This window comes from Melospiza georgiana, chromosome Z (genome assembly GCF_028018845.1).
Source record: "Melospiza georgiana isolate bMelGeo1 chromosome Z, bMelGeo1.pri, whole genome shotgun sequence".
Classification (NCBI taxonomy): Eukaryota; Metazoa; Chordata; class Aves; order Passeriformes; family Passerellidae; genus Melospiza; species Melospiza georgiana.
The window spans coordinates 74,679,912-74,703,273 of record NC_080465.1 but is presented as its reverse complement, the minus strand read 5'-3'; the positions used below and the strand labels follow the sequence as shown (position 1 = coordinate 74,703,273).

At 51.6% G+C, this 23,362-nt stretch overlaps 2 protein-coding genes across 5 annotated transcripts in view; both read right to left on the bottom strand.

The window, feature by feature from the left end:
- Positions 1-2: 2 nt before the first annotated feature.
- Positions 3-9,457, bottom strand: MYORG (myogenesis regulating glycosidase (putative)). 2 transcript variants are annotated; one of them, XM_058043989.1, is made up of 2 exons: positions 9,379-9,457; positions 3-2,492 (listed from the first exon to the last, which is right to left on the bottom strand). In XM_058043989.1, the coding sequence occupies exon 2, from the start codon at positions 2,365-2,367 to the stop codon at positions 331-333; it is 2,037 nt and encodes a 678-aa protein (XP_057899972.1). In that variant the 5' UTR covers positions 2,368-2,492; positions 9,379-9,457; the 3' UTR covers positions 3-330. The 2 variants fall into 2 exon arrangements, with proteins under 2 accessions (XP_057899972.1, XP_057899973.1); XM_058043990.1 differs by lacking the exon at positions 9,379-9,457 and adding an exon at positions 6,774-6,942.
- Positions 9,458-14,510: 5,053 nt separating this feature from the next.
- FAM219A (family with sequence similarity 219 member A) overlaps positions 14,511-23,362 on the bottom strand; it is a 91,864-nt gene continuing 83,012 nt past the window's right edge. For 2 of the 3 annotated variants that reach the window (XM_058043993.1, XM_058043995.1), the window contains exon 6: positions 14,511-23,162. In XM_058043993.1, coding sequence (XP_057899976.1) covers positions 23,004-23,162 — 159 coding nt within the window. In that variant the 3' untranslated portion in view covers positions 14,511-23,003. The remainder of the gene's footprint in view (positions 23,163-23,362) is intronic. The other variant, XM_058043994.1, reaches the window with a different exon arrangement.

The following is a 23,362-nucleotide window of genomic DNA, read 5'->3' as shown; positions in this document are numbered from 1 at the left end:
GGCACTAAGCAACTTCCTATTCTTGAAATCCTTGAGAACTGAAAAGGTAATAGGTTTACCACGTGTCTGCAGACAGACTGACAACTCCTTTCTGACCTATACAGATAAATTGCTGCCTACTATAATCCAATCAGAGCCTACAACCAGACCCAAATTAAAAAAATTAAGATCAATCCCCAAATAAAAAAAAAAAATTATCCCCAACAACAGTGAAGTCGATTTAGTTCCCTTTCTCCACCCCAGTCTCAAATGAAATGTGCAATTAGAGTTATTATTTGTTAGAAAGTCCTAGGTAAGGCATGGTTATTCCAAAACTGATTAAGAAGCCTGTTAGGAAACCCAGAGGAAATAGGCAACTTCGTCCAGGTCAACGGGATAGTCGGTGAGCAGCACCGGGGTCTTCTCAAAGAGCTCCCCCTTGTAGCTGCGCCACTTGCCCGCTGGCAGGTAGACATCGCGCTCCTGCTTGCCCATCTCCAGCACAGGAGCCACCATCAGGGTGTCCCCGATGAGGAACTGGGAGTCGATGCGGTGAGTGGCCTCGTCACGGGGCGAGATCCACCAGATGGGGCGGATGATGGGGTCGCCTGTGTCAGTGACCTCCCCCGCCAGCTCCAGCAGCAGTGGGGCCACCAGGGACTCGTGGAGCTGCGTGAACTTCTGGGCGATCTCCACCACCTCCTTGTCGTAGAGCCACGGCGGGATGGAGAACTGCATGGAGGGCATGAAGGCCGACAGCTCCAGCCAGCGCACATACAGCTCCCGGTTGGGGATCTCCACCGCCCCACTGGTTTTATTGGGGAAGAAATTGCCTCCTATCATGTCAGCAGATATGAAGGGGTAGCCCAGCATGCTGATGGTGAGGACAGTGGGGATGAGGGACTTGAGGCCCAGCTCGTAGCCCCAGACAGAGTCGCGGTCAATGATGCGGAAGAAGCAGGAGATGTTCTGTGACTGGTAGCCCACACGCACCTCGGCCAGCTCGTAGAAGGGGATGGCCATCTCCGTGTAGCGCCGGGACCAGATGCTGGGGTCCGACAGCGGGCGGAAGGTGCTGAACTGCTTGGGCAGGTAGCTGGTCTCGCCCGCGTCAAACTTGAAGGACGAGATGCCGTACTTGTGCCGCAGCTGGCGCAGGTGGCTCTGGAACCAGTCACGCGCTGCTGGGTTGGTGAAGTCCAGGATGGCCCCAATGCCGTTCCACCACTCCACCATGGCCGGCAGCCGCCCCGAGGGCTCCTTGATGAACAGCTGACGCTCAATCCCCACACCAAAATTGGAGGAATTGTAGTTTATGAAAGGGTGAGTCCACAGAGTGACCTTAAAGCCATCTTCCCTCAGCTTTGCAAACATCTCTGTTACGTTGGGGAACTTGACAGGGTCAAAGTCAAAGTCTCCATAGGCCTGGGTGTACATGTCATCAATCTCTATGTGACTGCAGTTAAAATGGTATTTCTTGATCTTTTCAGCAAACCGCAAGAGTTTATCCTGGTCGATATCATTCTTGTAAAGAGCCCATGTGGACCATATGGGGTAGCGGAAGGCGTTCTCAGCAGGGATCTTGGAGGGCTTGTTGAAGTACCTGCGCACCATGTACTTGTGGATGGAGGTGATGTCGGAGCCCACACAGACGCGGTAGCTGAGCTCGGGGAAGGGCTGCTGGCCCGGCGGGGGCTTGTAGGGCGAGTCCTTGTAGCGGGCCTGGAAGAAGAGGGCGCGCTCGGTGGCGTTGAAGCCCAGGTGGAAGGGCACGGAGTCGTTGATCTTGATGGCCGCCGCCTTGGAGGAGAGCCAGTAGCGCTCGAGGATGCCGCCAAAGCTGTCGCGGAAGGAGTAGACGTCGCTGGTGACGTAGGGCACGGGCTCCTGGTAGCCGGCCAGGCGGATGGGCCAGTGCTGGATGCTCATCTCCGAGCCCCCGTACCAGTGGGCGTCCTCCCAGAACATGGTGTGCTCCACGGCCGGGCCGGCCGCCAGCTCCTCCCAGCGCACGCGGTAGCACATCACCGTGTCCTTGGGCTTCACCGTCTGGATGAAGAAGTTGAGCGGGCCCCGGCTGGAGCGCGAGCAGCTCAGGATCTCGCCCTCCTTGGAGCACGACTCCAGGTCCAGGCTGCCCGAGCGGAAGGCCAGCCGGAACACCACCTCGCCGTGCTGGTTGCGGATGACGAAGCCGTCCGCCCGCAGGTCCATCAGCTCCGTCTTGAGCCGCTCCGCCTTCCGCAGGGACACCGTGTAGTAGCACCAGGCCACCACCGCAGCGATGAACAGCATGAGGCCCAGCAGGATGGCGCCCAGCATGGGCCTCAGCTCCTTGGAAGGCTTTTGCTTCACCGGCGTGAAGTTCTCTGGCAAGAAGGTGTACATGGTGCTGCTCTTTCCCTAGAGCTCTCTCCAGTGGAGTGGGAACGAAGCACGCCTGGGGTTGTCAGGAGAAGACACCGGATTGTTAGGAGAGCTGCCACCTCCACCGTGTCCCAGAACACCCATCTCTGAAAAAGGAGAGGATATAATTAGTCTGAGAGAACCTCTGAATCAAGGGACAGCGTGTCATGCACTTGCTCCCCCTGGCCTCCTGTGCCCATCTGTGACTTGCCAGGAGCTGTGTTCCAAGTACCAGACATCATCTCCAATTTCTCCGGGCAAGACAACACATGCAGAGAACAGCCTGAGCCCAACAGGGGAACAACGCTAGGGCAACAAGGACCCATCATTCCCATATTTAAAGGCTTTTTGTTGTTGGGAACACCTTCAGTGAGTCAGGAGTGGAGACTGAGTGGCAGTAGGAGGCTGAACAGGAGCCAGATCAGCCCACTGAGAGTGTCTTTAAGAGAAATGGATTACTGAGAGCTATAAAAGACATCACGTAATGAATTCCATGCAGCCAATCTTAATTTTAATCATATTGCCTCCCTGGCAGACTTAATTCATCTGCAGCAACATCCCTTTCTTGTCCCAAGCATGTCCCAACTGCTTCACTTGGGTGATGCTTTGCACTGAAATGAGTAAATCCCTGCTTCTCCACAGCTCACAGAGAGCCAAATGGGGTTGGGGTGCAAGTGGCTCACGTCTGGTTTTAGGGGGCATTTAGGGGATGCAGTAAACAGCACAGAATGTTCCTATCATGTGCTCAGAGGTTCCTATCATGTGCTCAGAGCTTTACAGCAGTTCTGGGTGGAAAAGAACTTCCAGCTTTTCTGGAAGAAAAGCCAACCTTGTAGGAAGTGAGCAGGGGGCCCAAAGGGCCGTCCCTCCATCCAGCAAGGCTCCAGGCTGTGTTTCAGCTCCAGCCCACTCCCCCTGCCTGGCCCCCGGGAAGTGGGCTGTGCCAAGAGCCTAATGGCTTTTCCTTGGCCAGGGCCTGGCTGGGCTCCGCCAAGCATAACGCCGGGATCCAGGGGGGAAAAGTAAAGTAAGGACATGGGAGAGCGAGAAACAAACACAGCTGCAGGAGGAGCAGGGGAGGGAGAGGAGCTGCAAAGCTGCAGAGCAGCTGCCTGGTATCTGCCTGGTGCCAGCAAACACAGCCACCTCCTCCCCAAGCTCTGGGGCTGTAAAGCTGCAGGCTGTGGGCAAACCAGAGGGAAAAAACCCTCTTTTTGGGCACAAATGAAACCAGTTGCAGAGATTCCCTCTAATAAGGTTGGTTTTTTCCTTAACAAAAAGGAAGAAAAAGATCCAAAATGAATTACATAACCCTCTCCCTGCCACAGGCATGGCAATCCAGAGCAAGTGGATCCTGCGCCTCAACAGATCTTTCTCCCCAAGAAAGGAAAAGTAAAGCAGAAAGAGGTCCTGAATGCCACCTAAGCTTTATTGCTCCACTACAGGGATGGCCATATATAAAACCATGGCAGCATCTGTGCACAGGCTAGACAACACATTCTGTGTTTATATCCACCTTGAAGCACATATTGGACAAGACCTTACAGTTGGGGGAACTTTTTGTGTGGCCAGATGGGTCATTCTAACCTTCCCCGGGGAGCCAGTAACTTTCTAGACAGCCAGTTGCTTTAAATGGGATTATAGAGGCATTAGGAAGTGATTAGCCTGAACAGGCGATAGGTTTAGTTAAACAACTTGTCCCACAGCCAACTCCCACAGAGCCCTCTCTTGCCAGCAGGGAGCTCAGTCACAGGACGGGGACAGCTCCAGCCACTCCAACTGTGTCACCCAGCTGGATCCTGCCTCCCAGCAGGGCAACAGGGCTCTCATCCACACAGTATTTGTGATGCAAGGCCAGCTGAGCCCAGCCAAAATTGGGCAACAAAGGCAGGGAGGAGGTGACGGTGGAATGAGGCTGCGTTTGGGATAAACCTTCATCCCTGCCTCAACTCTTCCTTGGCTTTAAGGTGAAGCAGAAGGACCTTGGCCAAAACTGGCAAAGCTGAGTGAAGCCACAAAGCAGGAGGATGCTTCTGGAAATACAGACAGGTAGGCTGAGCCCAAACAAGCCCTCACCCTCAACACTGGCAGGTTTGGGGATGCCGGAGAGAGAGAGAGATGAAAACAAATACCTGTGACTCTGGAGGCACGCCTGTGTCTCACTCGTGCCTTATCATGGGACTGCAAAGCTCAAGGTGGGAAAAAATAAAATGCACCCTCCACCAAGCAGGACTTGCAAATTATTTTGGAAAATATTTTTTTTTAAGTTTTCACATCTTCTTTACAAAAATATAGGGTAAAATAGTGTTTTCTTTGCCAATTCTCATTCAAGGTTTTAAGCCCAAGAAATATCTGATGCTGCTGCTGTGGCTCCATCTAAAATTGACAGCAGCTCTGAGGGCTTCAAGGAGTTTCTGGATTTTTATCTCCCTTTCAGGAAGCTGGTTTATTATTTATGAACTTCTTGGAAGCTGCTCTATTTTTGGCTGTTTCTTTCTTTCCATCCCCCTCACCATGGACTGGAGCTCATGGCACACATGAGGGAGCCATCACTGCCACTGTCAGTAGAGAAAAAGTGTTTTTTAAGAAAGGTTTTGCAGCCTCTTGAGTCCCTTGGACAATGACCTGCCTCAGAGGGATGTGCAAGCTGGATGACTGAGCTGGTGGATTTAATCCTGCCCTGACTGCCGTGGCTGGGCCAGGGTCAAACCCTGTGGCTGCTGATGGACACTGCCCACTCGGACACCATTTCAACAAAGATGCTGAGAATGGTGTTTGCAGGCATCACCCAGCACAGTGATGGGCAAAGGAGGTCTCCAAAAACAATCTTGGTCTCTGCCCTGTATTTTTTGCCTTGTTAGTAGAGTCTCCCATTCTCCAGTGAGAGATTTGGCTCTGTCCCAGGGGAGAGCTAAGTCTCCCAGGATCCCTGGAGACGCCTTCTGCCTCTCACTCACAAGCTGTGGCCCGCAGAGGTGCCTGCTCATGCACTGCCTGTTTTAACTTTTTTTTTTTTTTTTGTTGCTAACTTGTTATTTTGCTCCAAGATGACATTGCGGCGACCTTTAACTCCTCAAAAAAACAAACAAATAAAAAAAAACGAGAAGGGAGAGTGTCAAAGTCAAACAGCATGTTTGCAGCTTGCTGCGCCGGAGCTGACCCAAAACAAAGCTTTTTCTCTGTGTTCTGTGGAAGCAGTGAGTCGCCTTGCCTCAACTCGAGATGAAAGCAAAACATCTGAGCAGGACACACTTTATGGAGTAAAAATAAAAATCCATTTTTTGACCGCTTCTATTTTTACCAACACCACTGCTAACCGCAGGCTGCGAGACCCACAGCACCACTAACCCCAGCCACTTTGCAACTAGGACATTCATTTAAAGAGGGTCAATAACATACAACTGGTCTCTATTGCCCTGGCAGGGTCAGGTCTGAACCATGCTGGGGGCCAAGCTCCTGCTGGGGACACACACCCACTTCCCACGCTGAGATGCCAGGAAACCCTCCCTCTTCCACTGCCGCCTCCTCCCCAAACATCTTGGCAAGAGTCAAGCTCAGGAAATAGTACAGAAACACTGCAGATTTTACCAGGAGGCATCTCCAACCCCACACAAGTGCAGGGAATGAGGACAGCAAGTTAAGGGAGAAACGCCTTCTCTGCAAAAAAAGCTGTGGGAGCAAAAAGAGCCTCCACGTGCCCAGTCTGGAACTGCCTGCAGGGAACCTGCCCTGACAAAGGGACTTTGCACGCCCGACACAGGGGACAAACAAGCCCGTCCTGGGGTTTTAATTTCCCTTGGAGTGCTCTGCAGCAGAGCACTAGAGTTCTCTGGAGGGCTTTTTGGAGTCAAATAGGGTGAAATCACTGCTCCTCCTGCTTGGTGCTGATGGGAGCAGGTGGGACAAGTGGGGGCACCTTGGTGACAACACTGGCACAGGGCACAGGGCTGCTCCTCACACACCCCAATTCCGCATGGATCAGAGGCACTGATTCCCCCCTAATCCTGTGGATTCCCCCAAATACTAAGCTGGATCACTCTGGGGTCTGGGTTTATCCCTGCAGTACTCAGGCCATCTCGGGGGGCACGTGTGTGGCACAGACACCTAGCCCCTGAGCCAGGGCAGCAGCTCCGCCTTTGCAGGGACAGCCAGGAGAACACGGTGCCCCCGAGGACCCCTCACCTTCACCGTCCTTGCTGTGGCCAGAGCAGGGATGGACACACTGCCCGGCCTGAGGGGCTCCTGCACATGGGGGGACTCCCTGCGCCTCCTGCAAAGTGACAGATCCTTGCTGTCAGGGCTGCTGCAAATTCCCCCCTTGACTCAGCGGCTGGAGGCCCATGCAGGAGGCACCTCATCCCTCCGGGGCACGGCGCCCCAGCGCTTACCTGGCCATGGCTTCCTGGGGATCCCTGCCTGCGCGTGGCTCCACCACAGATGTCTTTTTAAGCCCATGAGAGAGGAGCAGCGCTGCCTCTCCGCGGCCCCGGCAGCTCCATCCTCTCCGCGGCTCGGGGCGCTCCGGGGCTCGGAGCCGGCGCTCCCGGTGCCCGCGGGCAGGAGGAGGGAGGGGACCGGCGCGTCACCGCCACCGCCACCGCCGTGTTTGCTCAGCTCCGTGACGGATGCGTGAGCAGCCAGCCCTCGGCCGGGCGCGCCAAGAGGAGCAGAGGGGCGGCCGCACACGGGCGCTGCTCCCACCCGCTCCGGCTGCCGGAGAGCCGCGATGCGGGCTGGCATCTCACCTCCCCGCCAGGTGAGCGGGAAGGGCCGGCACAGGAGCGTCCCCTCCCTGCACTCACAGGAGCGCACCAGTCAGAAATAAAAACGGAAAAAAATAACCCCAAAACCCCCAATCCAACAGAGGGTTTGGGGTGGTTTTTGTTTTCTCCCCCAGATCTTGAGATTTTAAGCAGAGTCATGATCCGGAGGAGAGTAATGAGGCTGACTTGTGTGAAAAGAAACAAGCTGCCCCACTGCTGCTGGCTGGTTTGTAAGAAAGGATTAAACAGCACTGGGCACTCGGAGGATAAACCCCAAATCCAAGGTGGCCATGTGAATAAAGAGCTCATCTGCAAAGTGCAGACAGGCTGCCAGCACCTCGCTCTGTCTGCAAGAGGAGTTGAAGCTGTGGCATCAGCCCTGCCCAGCCTTTAATACACTCACCTTTATTACAGGAATCGTGACTTTGCAACCCAGTTTTGTCCTTTAAAGTTTTCAGCGTCAAGTGATGCTCCAAACCCATTTAGTCACCTCATCCAGTGTTCAACCATGAATACAAAGCAGCCACTGGGATCCAATTCTGGTAGCAGACAACTTAATATTTAACACCCTTGACAATTTCCCTTTACAAAATCCTCTTTCTTTGTTCTTCACCCCGTGCTAATTACCAAGATGAAGTTTAAGAGGCTGGGTTTTCACTTTAACCCTGCACACAGCTCATGGTGATTTTGTCTCATGACTAAATCATGACCAGAGGCTTTTGCTTTTCCCTGCCTGGAGGCACATCAGGGAGCCTGAATTTATCTGAGCCACAAAGAATTTGTGGAGACTTTAAAACAAAATGAGTCCTTCTGGTCCACTTGTATCAAAGCACAGTGGGCATGAAAGAGAGAAAGCTCCAGGGCTCTCCCTTTAAGAATATGTCCCTGTCCATCTTGGTGAAGTCCCACAGGCTCTAGGGGAGCTGGAGGGAGGGAGCCTGGCTCTGAAATTGTGGTCTATGGAGTAACCCTGTGTCCAGCAATCGGCTCCTCAGCACCTGCAGGGCCATCAGATCTTGTGCCCAACAGTGGCAAAAGCAGAACACCAAATACTGGTGCTATTAGCTTATTTTATTTGCCACTTTTGCCGTATAAGATACACTGCCACAAAGATTTTGGTGTCTTTGCCACTGTCTGTTTTCCCCAGCCCATCTCTGGCTGGTACCGGACGTGTGCCATCGACCACCCCATCACTCCAACAGCCTCTCCCTGAAGTGGGTGTCAATCTCACTGCTCATCTCTCTCCTCCAACCCCACAAGTGGAACCTAGTGCCCCATCTGGTCACACAGATTCTTTCTTCAAAGAGCTGACTCAGCCCTTTGGGAGCGCTCAGCGTTTCGGATGCTGATGCAAGCTGAAACCTGAGCCCACCCAACATCCAATTGCTACAACACGATATGGGGGAGAAATGGAAACCTAAGTACATCCCTCTGGCACAGCCCTGCCGATTTTCCAGCCATCGAGCCACCATCACACTCCAGGCACTGGCAGCTCTGGAGAGCTGTGGATGGCTCACGATGCTGGTCCTGGAATTTGCATCCGTATCCAACAGTTGGTGGCACTGGACAACCTTGGCCCAAACACAGTCACCAATCCCTTTAAGAGCTCCCTCGCAGCTCTTCCATGGCCAGATCCAGCCAGGCAGACACAACCCCACAAGCGCCACTCTCCACTGGGCTGTAGGTGTCTGCTGCGCCAGGCATTTGCCCCTTGGACATCAAGAGTATCCCAAGGTGGTAAGGCAGGAAAGGAGAAGCAGCATTTCTGCTTTTTGACAGCTTGGGCTGCTCCTTGCCATGGCCAGTGACAGAGGAGCTGTCCCCAAACCCACTCCAAACCCAACCCAGCACAGAGCACAAAGAGCTGCCTATAACCATCTGCAAAGTTTTCACTGCCAACATCTTATCAAGCGGCAGAAGTTGAAGCTACACTTTGTTAGAGGTGCCGGGGACGCGTCTCCCAGCTCCGCTCATCCTCTCCGGGCGGCCAGGCTCGCACCCATCACGGAGCCCGCACGGTCCCGGCACGGCGGAACGCGCAGGGCTCGCTCCCCGGGCTCCGGGCAAAGCTCAGCACCCTCGCCCCGCTCTCCGCGGCCCTTCCCGAGCCGCCGCCGATGCCGCAGCCCGGGGTCTGCGCTCGGGGCACCCCTCGCCCGCCTCCGCCCGCACCCCCCGGGCCGGGCTGGCGCCCCCGCCCCGAGCGCAGCCCCGGGCGCCGCTCACTCACCGGCACCGCCGGGCCATGGCCGGGTCCGCCGGCCCGGGGGCTCCGCGCTCGGGGCTGAGCGCGGTTCCGGGGTTGGGCGCTGCCCGCCCCGCCCCGGCTCCCGCCCCGGACCGGCCCCCGGGCCGGCGCTCCCCGATGGGAGATGTAGTTCGGCCCGGGGTTGGGGCTGGACCTGCTGGGGATGTGCGGGGCTGCGAGGGAATGGGGGTGCCCCCGGGGCTGGGGGGGATCGGGGTTTGGCGCTGGCAGGGCTGTGCCGGGATGCTTTTGAGCCGGGATGGGCTTTTCATGAGACGCTTTGGGACTGGGATGTGCTTTTCATGGAATGATTTGGGGCCGGGCCAGGTTTTTCAATGGGATGCTTTTCACGGGATGGTTTAGTCCGGGATGGGGTTTCAGGGGGTTTCCCTGCTCCCAGGAGGATTGGGGCGCTGCTTGGCGTGGGCACAGCACGGCAGGCTGCCACCCCGGAGTGGGGGTCCCCAGAGAGCTCTGTGCTGAAGGATCCCCCCACTGCGAGGACCACAGTGCCGAGGATTTATGATCAGCAGCACACATGGAGGGGCAGGGTGGCGTTGCCCCTGGCACTGTGCTCTCAGATCGTAGTCAGACAAGGGCATTTTACGCCCTCATTAATTATGTGCTGCTTTCAAAGTACCCCTCCTTATTTAGCCTGTGTCAGTGCTCAGCATCCCAGATGGATGGCAGCTCTTCCTGGACAACTTGCCAAAAGCAAGCACGTCCTCAGCAGCCCAGCATGAAGCTGACAAACACGGGTGTCAATGACAGCTTCTATTTTTGGCTGTGTTACTATGGTCCAAGAGCTTTCCCTTGCACGCTTTCTTGGTCTCCAGCTTGTGCGTGGTGGGAGAGCACCAGCCTGCAAGGGCTGTTAAAGTGCCCACCAAACCAAATGGAGTTTCTCCACCCTTCCCAAGAACTTCCCCAGACGGTGGGAGGGGCTCTGAGGGGAACAATTGACCAAGCCAGTTTTGATGGAAGGACACCTTTGCCCTTCACCGGCGCCATGGGGCAAGATAAGCCTCTGAGATAAATTAATGTACCCTGGCATTGCCATCTCAGTAGGCCATTTCTAGTGGGTCTCCCTGCCTACAAACACCACCATCTCTTGCATGGTCAATTCCCTAAAATTCTTGTTACCAGACCCATGCCAATTGAGGAAAATATTCCTGTTTCTCAGTGGAGAAGACTTTGAGAAAATTCTCTCTGAGGCTCAGGCATAGGGACATATATGGGGAATCCAGTGCTCTCTGTTTATTCTTGTTGTTGCTTGGTTTTAGTTTCTAAACTCAGGAATCTAAGGCCAATCACATGTTTTCTGCTAAGTCTCACACCTAATTTTGGCCCATGGGGATCTGATGCATTAGCAGAATGATGACTGTGCTGGTTGAACAGCATCTTTTCTGCCCTCTGCCCAGGGCTGAAAAAAGCTGCTTCAGCAACAGGGACATCCTAAAGGTAAACATGTGGGGATTAAAAAGTGCTGCCAGACCTGCAGTGGGTGAAGGACAGGGCTGATTACTGCATAACACAGTGTGGCCAGGGAACAGATTTTTGGTAAGCAGAGCACACAATGACAACAGAAAATACAAAAGCAGCATAAGAAACACTGATGTGGCCCCAAAATCTGGGAGATGCTAGGGTATGTGCAGGGATGCCAGCAGGATTTCAGGTGTTGTACAGTCCCAAGCATGGCTGGAGGAGACCATGCATACAAACAATTGTCCAGGGAGTAAATCTGGCTTCCTTAAGGATCTGTCATAGAGATACCTGGGGATTATGGGGCACCAGGAGTATTCCCCAGGCAGCACTTACTACCAGGGGATATTTATCAGGGGAAGTCACAATCTTCAGGATGTGCAGACATTCCTGGGATAGGAATGGTCTCAGTCCAGGGAAAGAGATGGATGGCCATGGCAAAGCCGTGGGCACATACTGACAGAGCATCCCTTTGGCACTGGCAGGAGGACACAAGATGCAAAGAGGGGCTGAACAGATCCACTGCCAGCACCATCAGACCCCAGACCCCATGGAAATGTGTTCTCTGGGACACAGAAGGACAGCTAGCACCCTGGCAGAACTTTTGGAGCTGGACAATCAGTTCATCTCAGGCTGATAGGCAGTGGGATTGATGGCTGATGGTGTTCCTGTAGTTCCCCTGCATTGCCAGAGGAAATACAGGGAGTCCCCATCTCCTCAGTCAGCTGCTTGGGCTGACCCTGGCCCAATGGATTTTGTAATGGGGGCATTGTTAATCCCTACAGACACTAGGGAGTGGGAAGAGACACCCATTCCATGTGGCAACATCTGCCTTCATGGCTGCTGGGACACACGGTGAAACGGGCTACTAGGCAGGATCTAGTGCTGGAAATGCAGCTGGATCTGAGCATCAAGCCACCCTTGGGGGTCATAGCAGTGCTGTGATCCTCTCCCCAAGCTCCCCAGTACCATGGGAGAGAGGATGGAATCACTGGCTCCGCTGCCCCTGCGTCCAGGGTGTCCACAGACATTCGAGCACTTTGGCTAGTGGCAGATGGGGTGAGTGCACTGGGTCTGCCAGGAATGGGACAAGCAGAGGTTGGGAAGGGAGTTACAGGATTGTACCAATGTCCTGCAGCTGGCAAGCCTGAGAGGGCTGTGTTTCATGGAGGAGAGCGGTGCCCTGGTTGGTGGCATGCACTATTTCTGTCCTGCACAGTGGTGATGTCCCTGTCCATGCCCTCTGCTTGCTCCCTCATTACAATGCATGTGGTAACGAGGCTGCAGGAGATGAGCTGGTTTGCAGTGAGCTTTGCCTCAGTGCTGCTGACCTTCTTAGCCTGTGAGGGGAAAGCTGTGTCCCACAGATGCCCTTGAGTGGCACCTCAGCTCAGGGATTGCTCCTCCTGCAGGACCAGGGCTGGGAGGCATTTTTCAGTGCTCAGAACTCTCCCTAGCCCTTCACATGGTCCCCTGGCATGGAAGACCCACCAGCTGGAACTCATCTGAGTCTGGGAACTGTGTTACAGCAGCTCTCAAAGCAACCCCATCATCACCAGGTCACACAGTGCCTGGCATGAGCCCTGTCACTGCCTCAGTTTCCCTTCTTCAGCAGATCCTGTGCCTGGCACTCTCTGGATAGGGCTGACATGTCAGAGCTTCTGCTCTGCCAGCTCTAAAAGACCAAAGCTACTGCAGGATGCAGCTCCAGGGGACAAGTCAGCAAGCACATGCTGTGGGGTATCAAACACTCCTGATCAGGGAGCATGACAATGCCTCACTACAGAGACACAGCGAGGCACGCTCTCAGTGCCACCCTCCTGCATCTGCAACTGGGCAGGTGTAGAAACCCCAAAGTTTCCTCCTCCTGCAGCACTTACCTGTGTTACAAACTTGTTCTGTTTCCAGAGCTCCTGTGGAACCCACTCTTGGATGGTCCTTCTGACAGTGCACAGCGAGCAGTAAGAGTTGGTGCAAGTGCTGCTGAGGGTCCTGTGCTTTTTAAAGAGGAACATGTAGCCTGCTGGGACAGCTGTGTGTTGGCACTTGCAGCCCAGGGTGATGTTCATGTGGGTAGTGATGCCATAGAATGGGAGCACTGGGATTTGGTGGCTTTCTCTCAGTCCCATGGCCATGCTCCCTGACTGCAATTCCTGCCTACATCCCTCTTGGGCCATACCCTCCTTGTTTTGTCTCGGCTCCCAGCTCCCTCCCCTCCTGCCAGCAGCTACCTTACAATGGTAGGAAATAGTTTCAGCTGGTCCTAGTCAAGATAATTTTATTTTGGGAGCTGCAGGAGCAGTGATTGTGGCTTTTCAAGCCCCTTTCTCCTGTATTTCCTTGGAAATCCTACAGCAATCCAGCTGCAGAGACCCCCACACCAGTGCCACTAATGACTGTGTCACAGCACCAGCACAGCTGTCCCAGCCTGATGAGGTAGCCAGGGAAATTATTGCCTGCTCTGTCTCCCCTTTTTAATTAAAAGCTGGATTTGGGTGATCCTGTGTTGAGCCTTGTTTGCAGTTCCATCCAAGAAATGGTTTCTGCAATCAAAGAGAGCAATCCTCACCCATCTCAGTGCAGAGGCAGCTGGCTCATGCCAGGGTGGGAATGGCATGAACTGAGTTTGCTTTCTCCAGAGCTGGGGAGCTGAGCAGAGATGCCCCTGCAGGGATGGGGACAAGCCAAGCCCTGCTCTGGCCTGGCCTGTGACACTGTGCCCACTCAGAGCCCTGCTGTGCTCTCTGTTCCAGCCCCTCTGCTGCTTCAGTTTGGCAGATCAATGGCAGCAGACCCACACCCATCCTGGCAGGGGAGATGCCGACCTGTGCCCCTGAAGGGCTGCAGATCCCTGCCTGGTTTGCTGCTGGACAACCTGGAACACCTGAGCGGGTCCCAGCAAAAGTGAATTATGTGTCCTTAGAGAAGAAGAAAACAAGCTGCCCTTGATTTTCACACCCTACTGGTCTCTGCTGGGCCAGGTTTAGGCTTTCCATCAGCCCCATTCCCTGCAGGGAGTCAGTGGGAGGATGGCAGGGGAAGGTGGACACTGCAGTGTCTTGGAGCAAGCCAGGTCACAGGTCTGGGGAGCACCACTGTGCAGAGGTGGAACCCAAGCCTCTCAGCTGTGGGGGTACTAATCCTGCAACAGATTTGTTGCCAGCATGATCCACTGGCCTCCATGGCTGTCCTCTATCCCTGGTGGTCCACAGGTTTTCCAGCTGCTGGTATTGGACTTTAAAATCAGGGCTTGGCTCCTGTGCCAACAGCTTAGAGGGGCAGAATAGCTGCAGGGCTGGAGAAAAGGTTATTTCACCCATTGGTGTCATACAGATGCACCAGTTCTTTCTGCTTCTTGCTGACCAGATACAGGAGCTGGGTGCAGCCTTGTGTGCCTTCCTGCTGCCCTGGGGACTCATGTTTCCCAAACGTTGGTGGCCAGCCCTGGAATATTTACCTCTGCCATTCACACAGGTCACAGCAGCTGCTGCTTCTGGGACCAAGCAGGCCGTGGAGTGAAGGCTGCACCCCTGGTTTCAGCATCTGCAACTGCTGGGGGCTCAGAGGAGCTGGTGCAGTCCACACTCCCTTGCTGTGGTTTGCTCCAATGAAAAAAAAGGCTGTCAGGCTGGTTTTCATATGTATGCTTTTTAATATCATTAATTCCGTTACACTACACACAACCAGTAACAATGATAAATACTGCAATGGAAATGTTAAAAAAAAATACTATACACGTTTTTCATGTTTTTGAAAAAAACCCCCACGTTTTAAAATAAATTAATGCATAAAACTGATGGTAGAAAAGAGAAAACCCAAAACAAACCATAACACAACTGATTTGTTTAAGGCAATACTCTACACAGACGGGAACAAAAGTACAACAGTGTGCTACATGATCTGAATGGGAAAAAAGGGAACAAAAGAAAACCCATACAGGATGCAGACTGATGCTTTGGAAGTGAGAAAACTCCCAAAACCAGATAAAAAAAAACAATGGCCAAGTTAAGTGCAGCATTAATACACTCTGCATGTCAAATGATTAGCAAGTTCCTAACAAGGACTAAGGTCAAGCTACAACAAATTTATCTTCCTAATTAAAAGGTTATTCAGGTCAAACCCTACATTTAACTCTATTTGTGATTGGCTGTTTCAGCTATATTTCACTATATGCAAGGACAGCCAGAAATTCATCTGCTCTTGAGATTAACACAAAGGTCGGGAGGTCTCCTGTCCTGAAATGTATTTCCATTAAATAAATCCAAAAAGTATCTTGCTTTTGGTGACCTTGAAATACCTCCCACCACCCCTTCCCCTGGGGCACCAGGCACCACACGGGGAATGGAGACCAGGAAGGCATTTGCTCAGGCTGATTTTTTTTCCCATGCTGAGGACACAAAATGGAAGTGCAGATTTGTTCTGGACTTGGAGGAGTGCTGTTTTTCTGTCTGCCAGAAGTGTCCATCTGGAGCCTGCTGAAAGTACTTTGCCAGGATGGGAGAAACCCATCCTGTACACAGGCTCTAGCTACAGCCATGACATTTGCTATTAAGGTTGGTGCAGAGCTCCACACCTGCCTGGACAGCCAGTGAACCCCAATTATTAATGCAGCCCAGAACTTGGCCACTGGAAGATGGACAATAATTGTAATGCCAAAAAAATCCCCCTTTCCCTCAAAAAAGAAAAGAAAAGGGACAGTAGCCACTTTCTGCCAACTTCCTTGGGTGGATCCCCATCAACTGCCACCCATTCAAGATCGGCAGTGCCAGATCTCACCAGCATTGACCCAGTACATTCCCAGTAAGGTGCATGTCTGCAAGGTGCTGCTGGGGGCAAAGAAACTTCCTGGGACATGATCAGAGCCTCCTGTACTGCCCTGCTAGAGTGCGTGGGAAGGAAGCCATGAAACACAAGGAAAAAAACCCAACTGGAGTTACTAGACTTGTGAAGGCCAACAACTGTCCGGGTTGCCTTGGGTTTGGGTGAGAAGGGGGGATGCAGAACTGGGCTGAGAATCACTTTGGTGCAACTGCCTCTGATGCTCATCACTAGTGCATGGGGCAGGGGGAAGAAAGGCGACGGCTGCTTTGAGAAAAGGGGAGTGGAAGGAGGACGTGTGTGCAATATAACAAGGCTTGCAATTCTAGGACTAACCACTGGACACGGATACCGAAGATTACTTGTGACAACTAGCTATCCTTCTACTGCGGTTGCTCCTTCCCCCATTTTCTGGTCTGATTCTTCTTCAGTTTGGGAAGCCATGGCTGTTTGGCATGATGGCCAGTGCTGACCCTACCACCCCAGTCCTTGCCCAGCTCATGGGGTGACTCTGCTACAGGTTGGACAACGAGGTCTGGAAATCGTGTCAGGCACAGACCGGCTCTGCACGCGAGCCAGCACCTGCTTTCAGACCCTTCAGAAACTTATTTAATGGCAGCTCATCTCCCTTATTAAACTGAAGGTTCAATAACCTCTGTGGAAGGAGTAAAAAGGGTTTAAAAAGTGCAAAAAGGGGAGGGGAAAAACCCAACTTTCTGAATTGTCTCCCCCGCAAAGACTTCATCCTCCACCAGAGTCTTTCTCCCGGCAGAACTACAGCCCCACCAGTATCTCACAGCACCCTGCCCCAGTGCAGCAAAAGCAGAGCCAACAGGCTCCCCACTAAGGCCTCTGCTGCAGGACTCCAGCCCACACCAGGAGCACGTGGGTTGGCAGGTCTGGGACCACAGACCTGGACCCATGGCACTGAGGCCAGGAGGGTGAAGGCATCCGGCTTGGTGGGCTGCATCTCACCAGGTTTTGCACGAACCTGGTGAATCCTCAGCCCCACAGCCTTCATGTGGGTGAAGAGAAATCCCAGCCTCCTGTCTGATTCTCACCCCATCTGTTCATGGACCTACAGCTGGCCTGACTTTTGCTTGGGGTTTGTCTTGGGGCAGAGGCAGCCACAAGTTGAACACAGCTGCTACTGCAGCTTCTCCATGCAAAGAAATGGAACAAACAAATGTGTGAACTGGGGGTGGACATGAAGATCTGTCATGAAGAGTGCTTGCCCAAGTTTTTCAGCTCTTTCCATGTGTCTATATTACATCTCTCAACAAACTGTGTCTCCCAAATCATGGAGGCTTGAGGAAGGTGGGTACCAAATGGAGTTGCAACTTATTTAGGTTGCAAAGGCAGAAAGGCAGCCTGGGTGAAGAGCAGTGCTTCCCAGGAGCACACCTGGTACAACTGCATGGGCAGCTAGGGGAGAAATGCTGCTCTGGGAGGGTAAATATCTTAGTAGCAATGAGACATAGGATGGCCTTCCAGTGGCCTTTTCCTGGTGCCTACTGCTTTCAAGTAAGCACCAGGGAAAGCTGCAACCTGCTCTGTGACAAGGTTTGCTGCATGCTTGCATGGGCCACGGGGCTGTGCTCTGTGTGATCTCAGTCAGCCCAGCCTCTGCCTCCCCAGCAAGCTGTCAAAGATGTGCTCAGACAGGCAGTGTTCAGCTGCTGTCATCCTGGGACTGCCAACAATGTCAAGTGGGGCAAAGGAAGGGAAGTAGCTGTAATTTTTGGGAAGCAATGCAGCAGCTCAGCTGCATAATACAGGAAGTTAAAATATGGACCACAACCCCTATGAGAAACCTCCACTGACCTCCTGCAGATAATCCCAGCCACAAAATCTCTCTTTATGCTAAATTCCTGGCCCTTCTGCTTCAGGTCTTGTGTGGTTCTGTAACAAAGATGGGTTTTTCTGATGAGGTGCAGTTTGGAGCAATCCCTCTCACAGCTGAGTCTTAAAAGGAATAGACAAGTATGCCTAGAGGTGAAAAGCAGCTTAAAATGAAGACCTTTCCATGCCTTCCCAGCTAGCCCTGTGGCACTGCTCCTCTATGCAGACGTTGCTTTTGATCATGCAGCCCAAGCTTGCTGAGCCAAGCAGCAGCCAGGTGCCAAAGCCCACGGCATTCTAGGTAAGAGTGGCAGTACCCCATGTGGGTGTGAAGTGAGAATCGAAAAGCAAAGGATGAGCCCAGACAGAACCACCAGTCTAAAGGCTAAGATGATCATATGGTTGCTAAAAGCAAGAGCATGAAATTGCCATAGGAATATCCCAAAAATGAGCGTTTCAATCCTCTGTTCTCCTTTGTGACTACTTGCCATCCCAAGCTGTACTCCTAAATTCCTTAATTCTGCTATCAGTGGATGGTGCTGTTGGGTCATCACATCTTTGTACATGTTCCCTCTGGGAGCAGGCAAACTCAGAAGCCAGCTGTGCAAGAGTCAGCTGCCAAGTAACTGGATAACACATCCTTGACAAACATCTTTCTCCAAAGATGTTTAACCTTTGTACTAACCTCCACCCTGCTGCATTCTGGCATGCATGAGGAACATCAGAAGATGGTAAAGAGAGGGAAAGCAGAGTAGTACTTTGAAAACAGGAATTAAATTTCTAAAGCATTATATTTACATCCTTCTTGCAGAACTGTCCTATCAATGGTGCCTCTCACACTTGACAGTATCCATGCAGGATGGTGGCAGCACTTTGGGAAGGCAGGTTTCTCCCATGTGCCCCAGAAGGGAACTGACATCAAGATGGGATGTGACTTGCCCGAGGTTAGAGCAAAAACGTACAGCAGCAAAGACCTAAGATCTCATTTTTCTGTGCTTTAAGAGTCCAGCAGACCCACCAGGGCTGTAGCTGGCTGTAGTGCCAGCTCAGGGACAGGATGTTTCTGGTGTGTACATCTGAAAGCAAGCTTTGCTCCCTGCTGGCATCAGCACTGCACTGAGACAGATCAACTCGGACAACTGGGATCTGCCCAAGGCCACAACAGCACTTGGCAATCTTTCCAGTTATTGCTTGTTTTCCTTTTCCTGTCTTCCATCTGTTGCCCAGCTGGGTCCTTCCTTTCTTCAAAAGCATCTTCATGTTTCTGTTGAGTCACACACAGGGCGCTGCATTTTTCAAGCCTCCTGCATTCTCCTGCACAGCCTGCAGGCCAGCCCAGGATCAGACTGTGCATGGAAAGGGAAGGATCCTGCTCAGGATTGCAGACCTGTGTGTCAGCCAGTGAACCACTGAACACAGTGGGTGCCTCCTTTGGGACAAGAGCTGGTGAAACAAACCAGAAGGAGCTGAGTCTCTCTTGTCTGTGGGGGAAGCTGTCCTGAAGTTCCTCTCAAAGTCCATGCAGCAGGAATGGTCACCTGGTTTTGCAGTTGCAAGGCATTTGCAGGCAGGACAGCCAGGAGAGCACAGCAGATCCAATGGCCAAGCACACATGTTAGGGACAGACATGCAGCAATGTCAGATATCAACCAGTGGCTCTTCCAAGGGCTCACTTCAAGATGTGTCTGGTAAGATATCAAATGAGCCTTCAGAATGGGCATCAGCCTCCTTTCAGCTGAGGTTTATGTACAAACACATGAACACACTATCTATAGACCTTCCTCAAGACTAGGAGGATGTTCCTCCTCCCAAAGACATCTGGAAATGTGGTGTTTGCAGACAAGAGAGATGGAACAGAGTGCTGTTTGCATGGTAATTTAGGTAGACAGCAATGCAGCATTTCATACTCCATGGTGTTCCTCCCCTTGGTTTTCTGTACAACTTTGGATTGAAAATGTGGCCTGAGAGGGCCATCTTGTTTGGTGCAAAGACTGGAGGAAGGAACAATTTTCTTTCTTGCATGCCATCTGCATTTAGGAGAGCACCCAGCAGCTCTGTAGATTTTGTAGAAATGTTGTCACAGAGTCTGTGCTCTTGCCTTCTGCCTTTTTCTGGCCCTGATAGCAGAGACTGGTCTAAGGATAGCAGCGCCAGGACAGCCATCTATCTCCACACCTTCCCAGGAAATCACCTCAGCATAAAATCCAACAAGGTTTGCTTGAGCAGAGAGGCTGGATCAGATGACCCCACGGTGGCCCCTTCCAGCCTTACCTATTCTGTGACTCTGAGGGCATTTGGAAAACCTGCTGGCTAAAGCAAAGGTCTGAATGTGAGGCCAGACAAGGGGGATTGATATCTGTGGTTGATACCTACCAATGGGCAGTCCTCAATATTCCATAATGAGCCAACAAACATGCTGTATGGTCATAATCTGCTGAAGGGGCTGCAGTTCAGAAGGGTTAGTGTTCAGTTTTCTATGACAGCCACATGTGCATTGCCTTAAGCCACTCAGCCTCTCTGATAACAACCCTACACAGGTAACTACTTTTCCCCACCCTTTCTACATCATTCCCCTAATAAAATATATGAACACAAAGCATAGAGAGGAGAAGCCAAAAAATTGCCATTTTATGGTCCTGTACTGTCATGCCAAACCAACTATTTCTACAACCAACTCCTTCTGTGCACAGGCAAAAATGCTTGAGTTGTGCTTCGGTTTGTATTTGGAGGAAGCACCAAGTGGAACATCTGAATTAATCTCCCTCCCTCCCTAAAGGGCTGTGCTAGAAGCAGATGCACATCACAAAATGCAAAGGGCTGAAGGCAGTTGCAGGGCTGGGGAATGTGTCAGGGCACATGGCAGGCAAAAACCAGCAACAGGGGCAATAAAAGGACTTGGTAATGGTGCCATGGGACAGTGGGTGTCATACAACCCCTCAGGTTGGAAAAGACCTTTAAGATCATAGAATCCAACTGTTAATCCAGCACTGCCAAGTCCACTAAGTCTGTCCCTCAGAGGAAAGGTGTTAACCCTGAGAGATAAGAGTAACAGCAAGCCTCATTCTATCCTAGACTGAACAGGACAGTGCTTGGCTATAGCTGGACTCGGTGATCTTAAGGGTGTTTTTGAACCTGGATGATGGCATCATTCTATGATGGCAGCATGATGGAGACCTGTGGGGTGTTCAGCCCTCAGTGGCTGGCCCAGGTGAAGGGATGGCTTGTTGCTCTAGCAGGCACTCTGAAATGCTCTGAGCTCCTGAGCAAGGGCTGTGGGAAAGGCTGAGGTGTGCAGCCTGGCTGGAAGGCACAGAGACTGACCCAGGAGGATAAATGTGATGAAGACATTCCATGATACCAGTGCTGAACTGCAAAGTCCCTCTCCAGAAGAGTGAAGATTTAAAGAGCATTGGTCATGTCCTACAGGATTTGGCTTGACCATGGTATTTCTATTATGTTTTGATGACATTCCCCATTAAAAAAGACTCCTTAAGGAATGTTTTTCCCTTTAATCTTTTTTTGTACTCTCTACTTTCCTCACTTCTGGACAACCTCATACCTGAGTTGTATTTTGGAAATATTCCCCCTTAGCAGCACTACCAGGTAGTGAGAAAAGGAGATGAATTCACTTGAGGAACACTATCCCCACAAGAGTTGGCAAGTTAACCATCACTTCTGTATGAAGAGGCAGGGATGCTCAGCAAGCAGCACCATTCAAGTCCTCTTTCTATGGCCTGGAACCAGAGTGGCAGCATGTTTTTTAGGCAGAGGGGACAAGCACAGCTTTAACAGTTGTCAACAACATCTAGTAAATAAGCCTGGGAATCTTGTGTGCCTGCTCTTTCACTCACACTGTGGCTGGTATCAAGTTTTGCACTGCACAGAGTAAATCTCCAGGATGTTTAAAAAATCTCCTGCTAATTAAGACTTCTTAAAGACTCAGCTCACTTCATATAGATTTCAGATGGGGAATCCATCTGTTGTGGTGCAGCTCAGGCTCTGCTTTGTGACTCAGGAATTCTGATGGGAAGCTCAGAACTGCCCTAATTTTTTTTCCTTTCCTAGCCTACAAAGCAGGTGATGACCCAAGGCAGGTGGTCCTTCCTCCTGAAAGGCCAGGGAAACACAAGAATTGTGCCTGTGGCAAAAGATTTCAACACCAAGAAAAATGCCAGCCCATCCCTTGCATATGCTGCAGTCAGGGAGAGGACATGTTTCCTAATTCCAGAAGTGATTCTGCATTCAAAACAATCTGCTGGTGAGCTGGGAGCTCAGACCAGCAAGCTAATGTAACAGGTTTCCTAATTTTGCAGCACCAACTGCTCCTGACCTGGTACCATGTCTGGCTCACAATGGGGCAGACAGGGTGTGAACAGCAGTTTCCTCTCATGGGCATCTTTCAGCTGAAGCTGTTCATAACTCTGCTGCTGCTGAAAATTCCTCTCAAGTCTGACCCCACCATACTGATGACTTCAGCATTAATGAGTTTCTCCCACAAGCACCCAGAGACACAGTGTCAAGAGAATATCAGGAGTCAAGCACTCTTAAAATGTGCTGTCTTCAACTAGCTTTTCCAGCACTGTTGTTCAGCACATCTCAAGTCCTGACTCATGCAGGATTAATTTCTTCTCAGTTGAACAAAATTTAAGATTTTTGGAAAGAGATGGATTGCACAGGGATTAAATACAGGCTGAAGTCAGAATACGTGACTGAACTGAAGTCACAAGTGTGGTTGGTATTCCTGGGCAATAAGCAAGTCCTTGAAGTGCATGAGTGGATTGCAGATTGAACCTGATGTGTTTGGTGGTAATTTAATGTGGCGCTAAGGGTAGATTGCATTGGCTAAGTGACACAACAGCTCTAGCTAGTACTGACTCACAGTGAGATGTCAGCTACTTGTCCCTTTTGCAGGTGAATGAATTGTGTCATGCTAGTCCTGGCTAGCCTTGCCATAAGAAAGGATGCCCTGGTCCGTCCCCATTCCTGTGCCCCAGTTATAATATTGTTTTGGTTATGCGAATGAAACAGGTTTAGTGAATGAATTAAGAACTGACTTCCTCTCATTGGTAAAACACTTTGATACCTCCTACTTGCCCTAATCTTTCAAATGGATCGGTTTCAGTGGGCAGGATTACCTGAAGTCCCATCTGACCTTTCCCATTCTGGAAAAAGACACTTTACAAAATATCCCCAGTGCCTAAACAAACCAAGGAGGTATCTCTGGACCCCTCTGCATTCGCTCTCCAGACCAGTCAGCTCTGCCAGGCACTGCCTGGCACATTGAGCAACTTCTCTTTTGTTTTACCATAGTTTAAAATAAGTTATCAACCAATCATAAAATGAATTTTTTGGTTTCTCCTGGCTCCATGAACACAAAGAGGTGCACGTCCTACCATAGGAGGAAGCAATGGCTGTTAAGTTTTACAGTTATAGTGGAAAGCACTGATCACAGCCTGCCGGCCTCACTACTGGATGTGACAGGCGGTGGAGGAGGTGGCTTGGCAACACATGCAGGTGGGGTTGACAGATTTAGGGGGGATTAGGTCGAGGTCCTCGTCATCCGGGATCTCATCTAACCGGTACCCATCCTTTAGCAGCTGGATGTTCAAGTCTTGGTTGATCTGCTACAGACAAAGAGACAAACAGTCAAACACTTGGGACTTCTTACTTCTGGTGGTCAGAAGATGAAGGATTCATCCCTCATTCCCTTATTTGGGAATGTATTTCCCCATCGTTAACAATTGCCCCACAGTCCTAGATTTGACCTCAGGTGAGGGGAGGAATATCCTCCAGAGTAGGAATATCTAGAGTGAGATAAACTATT

Excerpts from the sequence above, each read along its gene's own strand:
- MYORG (XM_058043989.1), bottom strand. The coding sequence starts at position 2,367 with ATGTACACCTTCTTGCCAGAGAACTTCACGCCGGTGAAGCAAAAGCCT.